This window comes from Carlito syrichta, unplaced genomic scaffold, assembly GCF_000164805.1.
Source record: "Carlito syrichta isolate Samal-C Ts95f unplaced genomic scaffold, Tarsius_syrichta-2.0.1 Scaffold142875, whole genome shotgun sequence".
In the NCBI taxonomy this organism is placed as follows: Eukaryota; Metazoa; Chordata; class Mammalia; order Primates; family Tarsiidae; genus Carlito; species Carlito syrichta.
The window spans coordinates 93,343-101,220 of record NW_007086971.1 but is presented as its reverse complement, the minus strand read 5'-3'; the positions used below and the strand labels follow the sequence as shown (position 1 = coordinate 101,220).

Here is a 7,878-nt window from a genome sequence, read left to right as displayed (position 1 = left end):
GTGTGGAGAGGTGGTTTTGGAAGGAAGTAGCTCAGAGAAAATCCAAACTTTCCCAGGCAGAGAAAGATGTGAACCTGACTCAAAAATTTCTCATGACCTCAAGTAGCTTCGAGTGTCATGCCTGACCCAGAGTAGGAGGAACGGCATGAACAGGAAGGTGACAGTAAGTAAGCATAGGAGGGAGGGCCTCTGGTCATATGGAAAGGGTGGAAAGTTCAGAAGTGTGGGGTGGGGAAACAGGAGGGGAGGAGCAGGGTGTGTGAGATCAGGAAGGTGTTTCTGGGGAGACAGGCTCTGACTGAACACAGGAAAAAGAGGTCGCTGTGGGAAGAACTTTTCAGAAGGAGAGAGTTGCAAACATCATGGTCCTGAATGAGAACAAACGTGGGGTGTTAGAGAAACATGGCAGACATCAGTGGAGTGAATACAGGAGTGAGAGGTGTGGGGTGGGTCTGGGGAGAGTGGCAGGGGCTACACTCTCAACAGCCTCATAGGAATGGGAGTGTTAGGATTTTCTTCTAAATGAGATGAGCATCCTGGAAGGGTTTCAGCAAGAGAGGGATTGGTCTGATCTGTTTTTTGGGGGGGGATGGGTGATCAGGGTCGCACTCTCTCCCCCAGGCTAGAGTGCTGTGGCATGATCATGGCTCACCGCAATCTCGACCTTCTGGGCTCAGACAATCCTTCCACCACAGCTTCCTGAGTAGCTGGGACTACAGGCATGTGCCACCACATCAAGTTAATTTTTTAAATTTTTTTTCAGAGACAAGGTCTTGCTATGTTGCCCAGAATGATCTCAAACTTCTGGACTCAAGCTATCCTCCCACCTCGGCCTCCCCAAGTGCTGGGATTACAAGTGTGAGCCACTGCACCTAGCCTGATCTATATTTTAACAATGTCCCTGGCTGCTGTGTGAGAGAGCCCCGTTGAGGGACCAGGTGTAATAGGCTAAAGAAAAGACCATTTTAGTTATTTTTTTTTTTGAGTTGGAGTCTCACTCTGTCTCCCAGACTGTCTCCCAGCCTCGACCTGCTGGACTCCGGCGATCCTTCCACCTCAGCCTTCCAAGTAGACAGAACTACAGACGCGCACTACCACACCTGGCTAGTTTTTGATTTATTGTAGAGATGAGGTCTTGCCAAGTTGCCCAGGCGGGTCTCGAACCCGTGGGCTCAGGCAATCCACTCACCTCAGCCTCCCAAAGTGCTGGGATTACAGGCTGAGCCACCGAGCCCAGCCAAAAAATATTTTTAACAGCTGAACTGACAGGTTCTGTGAGTTGGTTCTACATTAGAAATGAGGTAATGGGAGAAATCAGTATGGTGCTGGGATGTGGGCAGATGTGGTACCACAGGACAGTGACACTCAGACATCCGAGAAGGACCAGACTTGAGGTGAGGGACACCGAGTGCTGCCCCGAGCACATGAAGTTGGAGATGCCCATTTTTTATCCCTGAGTCAACGTGAAACAGCAGAAAATATTCAGGGTAGAAACAGAATCCACTAAGAGTACCTGGTCCTAAACCAGGCAAAGTGCGCACCAGTGGGAGGCCCAAACTTCACCTGTATGTAGACCACATATGAACCTAATCCTGACTTGTACCCCACATCTTTAAAATAAAATAAAAATATATAGGTCAGGCACAGTGCCTCAAGTCTGTAATCCCAGCACTTGGGAGGCCACAGCAGGAGGATTGCCTGAGCTCAGGGTTCAAGACCACTGGGCAACTTGGCAAGACCTCGTCTCTACAATAAATAAAAAAATAAGCCAGGCATGGTAGGACGTGCCTGTAGTTCCAGCTACATGAAAGGCTGAGGCGAAAAGATCGCCTGAGCCCCGCAGGTAGAGGCTGCAGTGGCTGTGAGCATGCCACTGCACTCCAGCATGAGTGGCAGAGTGAGACTCCAATTCAAATTAATAAATGGATAAGTATGGAGAAAAAAAAAAAGAAATATAACCTGAGAAGTCAGCAGCATGTTTCTTGGTTCTTGTTATTCTGATAAATTTGGGTTTTTTTAAAATTTCCTATTTAGTAGATTAACAGAAAGTTGCAGCTTTCCCCAATGTTAGCCTCTGACACAGGAATATTGCAATTTGAAAATCCAAGAATCAACAGGTAACTTGTGTTTTCAAAGTTGTGCTTGAAATAAGATGTGTAGCCGGGCTCAGTGGCTCAGCCTGTAATCCCAGCACTTTGGGAGGCCGAGGTGAGTGGATTGCCTGAGCCCACAGATTTGAGACCCGCCTGGGCAACTTGGCTAGACCTCATCTCTACAATAAATCAAAAATTAGCCAGGTGTGGCAGCACACACCTGTAATTTCAGCTACTTGGAAGGCTGAGGCGGAAGGATCATGGAGCCCAGCAGGTCGAGGCTACAGTGGCCGGGAGCATGCCACTGTACTCTAGTCTGGGCGACAGAGTGAGACTCCAACTCAAAAAAAAAAAAAAAAAAAAAGAAGTAGGAACAGAGGAGGACCCATTAATAAAGACAAGGAAGAGTGTCAGGAAAGGTGGAAGGGAAACCAGGAGGTGTGCAGTCCCCTGTGTATGACCTACAGTGGGACCCAGACAGCGCCGTCAGGAGCATGTGGGTGGTGCCCCTGGAGCCGGTGCCAGGGGGTGGCTCTAGGAGACCCAGAAGCCAAGAAGGAATGACTGACTGAGCCCAAGGATGCCAAGAGAGAGACAGCAGGTGAGGTGAGAATAGGAATCGAGTGTGGGTTTCAGCACTGAGGGCGTTCGTCATCCTGACCAGAACCTTTTAAAGGATGTGGAGGGAACAGAGCGGGGTTGACCAGGATGGAGAGGAAACGAGAAAGGAGAAGTTCCTCAATGTGTTCCTGGGACAAGAAGACAGAACCCTCAGGGTTGTGGGAAGAGGAGCAGGGGCTGATGGTATCAGAATCATGTTCAGGACCTTGTAGGCCGCTGTCTCCGGTGGGGAGGGAGAGGGGTTGACCCACAGCAGGGTACCTCAGGGTGCCTGTCCCCCTTTTGCTCCTCCCCCTTCATCAAGCCCAGCTCTGCCCCTGGTTGGCTGTGGACACAGACTCTGCCAGACCTCACTGTGTCCTCCCCCGACACCCCAGGGATCAGCTCTAAGGATCAAAGGAAGGTCTAACCTGATGGTAGACACACCCTCGGTGAGGTTGTGAGGCCCCAGGTCCACCTGGGAGTCCCAGATTGGCATCTATCAGCCCCACAATGGTAGAGGGTCTTCCCTCCCTTCTCTGGCTCCTGGGTAACATAAAATAATGGCACAGGGAACCCACAGAAGGACCGAGACGGTGAGGCTTTCCTGATGCTGCCCAGCTAGTATGACGATACTCAAAGGCAGAGACAGGGCTGGGCCTAGGCTCATGGGGGGCCTCAGGGGTCAGTTTGTTAGGGACAAGCTCCCAGCAGGACCCAGACACCCTTCCTCCCTCACTCCTCCCCAAGAGAAACCTTTAACTAAGCTATGGGGTAGTGAATGCGATGTCCCTCAACTGAACAGCTCCCCTGAGAGAAGGGAGGCTGGTGTCCCAGAAAAGACCCAGATCGGGTCATGGGGACCCTGGGATCAGAGCAAAGGTGGAGGTGGAGATTATGCTCTGAAATGTGTCCAACACCCACCACCAAATTATAAGATAAAGCTCCAACCTCAAGGACCTAGGAATGTGACTGTGTTTGGAGAAAGAAATACAATCATCCCTGTGTATTGGTGGGAGATTGTTTCCTGGATCACCCCTGTAAATACCAAAATGCATACTCAAGTCCTTTGAATAAAATGGAGGAGCATTTACATATAACCTGCCACAACTTCCTTGTTGTTTTTTTAATTGAACTCTCACTCTGTCGCCCAGGCTGGAGTGCAATGGCATGCTGCTCTTGGCCACTGCAGCCTTGACCTGTTGGATTCAGGCGATCCTTCCACCTCAGCTTTCCAAGTAGCTGGAACTGTAGGCACACGCCACCATGCCAGGTTAATTTTTTATTTATTGTAGAGATGAGGTTGCGCCAAGTTGCCGAGGTTGGTCTCCAACCCCTGAGCTCAGGCAATCCTCTCACCTCGGCCTCCCAAAGCGCTGGGATTACAGGCTTGAGCCACTGCGCCTGGCCAATACTGTATTTTTAAGTATGTATTATTTTTACTGATGAATTGAGTTTGTTTGTTTGTTAATATTTTGATCACTAGTTGGTGCAATCCTAGGATTTGGAATCCATGCATATTAGAGCCAAGTGTAATTCAGTGAGGGCTGGTCCTAAACCAATAAGACTTGAGGAGATCTGGACAGGCTCTGTGGCTCAGCCTGTAATCTCAGCACTTTGGAAGGCCGAGGGGAGCGGATTGCCTGAGCCCGCGGGTTCAAGACCAGCCTGGGCAACTTGGGGAGACCTCATCCCTACAATAAATAGAAAATTGTGTGTCTGTAGTTCCAGCTACTTGGAAGGCTGAGGCGGAAGGATCGCCAGAGCCCAGCAGGTTGATGCTCAGGTGGCCGTGAGTATGCTACAGCACATCAGCCTAGATGACAGAGTGAGACTCCCACTCAAAAAAAAAGGAAGAAGAAGAAGAGGAGGAGGAGATTGGGACACAGACGTCCATGAGAGAAGACAGTGTGGGGACACAGGGAGGAGACGGCATCTACAAGCCCAGGAGACACCTCAGAAGGAACCAGAGCTGTGAGGAAATGAAATTCACTGTTTCAGCCACTCAGTGTAGCAGGGTATTATGGCAGCTGTAATAGAATAGATGAGAAAACAAGAACTGGGTGGGAGCCGGGCATGGTGGCTCATGCCTATAATTCCAGGACTTTGGGAGGCCAAGGTGAGAGGATTGCCTGAGTTCAGGGGTTCAAGACCAGTCTGGGCAACTTGGCAAGACCTCATCTCTACAATAAATTAAAAAATTAGCCGGGTGTGGTGGTGCACACCTGTAGTCCCAACTACTCAGGAGGCTGAGGTGGAAGGATCACCAGAGCCCAGCAGGTTGAGGCTGCAGTGAGCTGTGATTGTGCCCGGGCGACAGAGTGAGACTCGGACTCAAAAAACAACAGGCCGGTTGCGGTGGCTTACGCTTATAATGCCAGCACTTTGGGAGGCTGAGGTGAGAGAATTGCCTGAGCCCATGGATTTGAGACCAGCCTGGGCAACTTGGTGAGACCTCATCACTACAATAAATCAAAAATAAAATTACCCAGGCATGGTGGCACATGCCTGCAGTTCTAGCTTCTGGGAAGGCTGAGGCAGAAGGATTGCCTGAGCCCAGCAGTTTGAGGTTGTGGTGGCTGTGAGTGTGCCCCTGCACTCGGGCGACAGAGTGAGACTCCAACTAAAAATAATAATAACTGGGTGGGAGTTGGGCTACCTCCTCCAGGAAGCCTCTCCTGACTCCCTCCACCAGGAAGAGCTAACCCCTCTCTCCCTAGGTCCAGTCCTAAAAGTCGTCCAGTATGCTGGGTATTTAGGAGTACCTTGGTGAATCTGTTTTCAAGAATCTTCACATACAACCTGGGGGCCGTGGAGGTCAGTCACTGGGTTGGTTTCCCCTCTGCGTTCCCCTGCAGTTTGGTGCCTGATATTCAAGATGTGTGGAGGCTGAGGGATGAGCACCGTGTCTCCATAGGACCAAAACAGAGTCATTTCAGGAAGGGCCAGGTGAAGGGACATCTTGGAGAGTTTACCTTACAGTCCTTCACGGTCCCTAAGCTCCCCCTCGGCATTCCCTTGGCATAGGTGTTTAAATCCCAACGGGTGGTACTAGTAAGTGTCCCCCGATTGTAGGACAGAGGAGGGAGACTGAGAGTGGGACAGGCCTGGTGGGGTGGGAGGGGGCTTCTGGGGCACCAAACCTCCGTGTGCTCACCAGGAAGTGTTGACAGGTGGGGCTGATACCAGCCTGGGGCTGACAGATTTAGAAGGGAAAAAAAAAGGAAGACGCCCAGTTAAATTCAAATTTTAAGGAAACAACAACAATTTTTTTTTAGTCTAAGTATATCCCATGCAGTAATGAGTACTTATAATCTCTCTTACAATGATCTCTTTTGTGGGGATTAATTGTTTATCTGAAAGCTAATTCACTAAGCTGCCAGTATTTTCTCTGGCAAGACCAGCCCCCTGTCCAGAATCCTTTCTCCCCTGCACCCTCCACCACCAGATGGACCAATAAGAGGAGCTCATGGTGCAATCTCACTTCTGCTTTCTCAAGGACCAAGGCCAGAGGGAGAGCCCCACTTCCCTTCCCCCACCAAGGCCAGCCCCAGGGACAGACATGGGTCTGCTCTCCCCAGAGGGGCTCAGAAGAAAGGACTAGCTCGTCAAGCCCAGACCCGGGCAGAACCCAGAACAGACGGAGAAGGCAAGTGGGCATGGCAGGCGGGGGAGGGGGAGAAAGAAGAGGAGTCCTGTGACCTCAGGATCTGACGCTCATTTCACGCCTGGGTCCCCAGGGCTCAGCTTCCGCCCTCAGCTTCCCCTTCTGCCCGGAGTCTTGGGCCAGTCGCAGCGGGGCCAGGGAATGGCCTGTCTCAGGGCAGGTCCGTGTGCCTCCTGACGCTGAGATGCCACTGCTGCTGCTGCTGTCCCTGCTGCTGGGCGGTGAGTGGGCCGAGGGCCAGGAGGACCTAGGTCAGGGCTGGGGCTGGGGATGCAAGTTGAGCCTCTGTCTCCCCACAGGGTCCCAGGCTCAGGATCCAAGATACGGCCTGCAGATACAGGAGTCGGTGACGGTGCTGGAGGGCCTGTGTGTCTCTGTGCCCTGCTCCTTCTTCTACTTTCTGCACAGTTGGACAGACCCTACCCCAGCTTACGGCTACTGGTTCAAAAAAGGGACTGACTCAAAGACTGGTGCCCCAGTGGCCACAAATGATCGAAATCGATGGGTGCATTGGAGCAACCGGGACCGATTCCTGCTCACTGGGAATCCCCAGGACAAGACCTGCTCCTTGTTGATCAGAGAAGTTCAGTTGCAGGACCATGGAGCATACTTCTTTCGCGTGGAGAAAGGACCCCACATAAAACACAATTTTAGGAATACGTTCTCTCTGCAGGTGACAGGTGCAAAATAGGGTGGGAACCCCTGCCTCTTACCCTGGGGAGGGAGTGTAAGGGTGGGCCACAGGCTCTCAGCCTCTCTGGGCACACCACCACCGGGAAACGCCACCTCCGGCACCTGTAATCTCCCCTCCCACTGTCCCAGACTCTCAGAAGCCAGATGTCTATGTCCCCGAAACCCTGGAGCCCGGGAAACCGGCGACTGTCCTTTGTGTGTTTAACTGGACCTTCAAGGGATGTCCAGCCCCTTCCTTCTCCTGGACGGGGGCTGCCCTCTCCTCCCAGGAAGGCCGACCAACCACCTCCCACTTCCCGGCACTCAGCCTCATACCCAGACCCCAGGACCACAACACCAACCTCACCTGTCACGTGGACCTCACAGAGGTTGTGGGGGCAGAGAGGACCATCCGACTTCGCATGGCCTGTGAGTGTGGCGGGGACTGTGGGTACAAACAGGCCCGGAGATGGGGAGGTGGGGAAAGCTTAGCGGGGTGGGAGCTCAGGAGGGTCCACGGAGAGGAAGTTGTGGGGTCCCAGGATGAGGCCCCAGTCCTGGGAGGGGGATTGGGAGGGTCATCTGGTCCTCTGTGTACAGGCCTGTGCTATGAGGCTGGTTTGTCACTTGTCTTCCTGGGGCCAGCAATACTTTCTTTTCCCTCAGGGAGTGTTTCCCGGTGGTGGGGAACTAAACATCCCCCTGAAGCCAGCTCACTCTCGTTGCAGATGCCCCCAGAACCCCAGTCATCAGCATTTCCCGTGACAACAGGTCAGGTACTGAGGGTTCTCTTGGGGTGAGAAGGCTTCAGGGGCTAAGGGGATGGGCTCCTTCCTGAGCGTGCTC

General features: G+C 52.3%; 1 protein-coding gene across 2 annotated transcripts in view; it reads left to right on the top strand.

The window, feature by feature from the left end:
* Positions 1-6,502: 6,502 nt before the first annotated feature.
* Positions 6,503-7,878, top strand: part of SIGLEC10 (sialic acid binding Ig like lectin 10) — an 8,576-nt gene continuing 7,200 nt past the window's right edge. Inside the window, exons 1-4 of one of the 2 annotated variants that reach the window (XM_008049994.1) lie at positions 6,503-6,581; positions 6,660-7,040; positions 7,327-7,461; positions 7,761-7,808. In XM_008049994.1, coding sequence (XP_008048185.1) covers positions 6,545-6,581; positions 6,660-7,040; positions 7,327-7,461; positions 7,761-7,808 — 601 coding nt within the window. In that variant the 5' untranslated portion in view covers positions 6,503-6,544. Of the gene's footprint in view, positions 6,582-6,659; positions 7,041-7,182; positions 7,462-7,760; positions 7,809-7,878 lie in introns of both variants that reach the window. The other variant, XM_008049993.1, reaches the window with a different exon arrangement.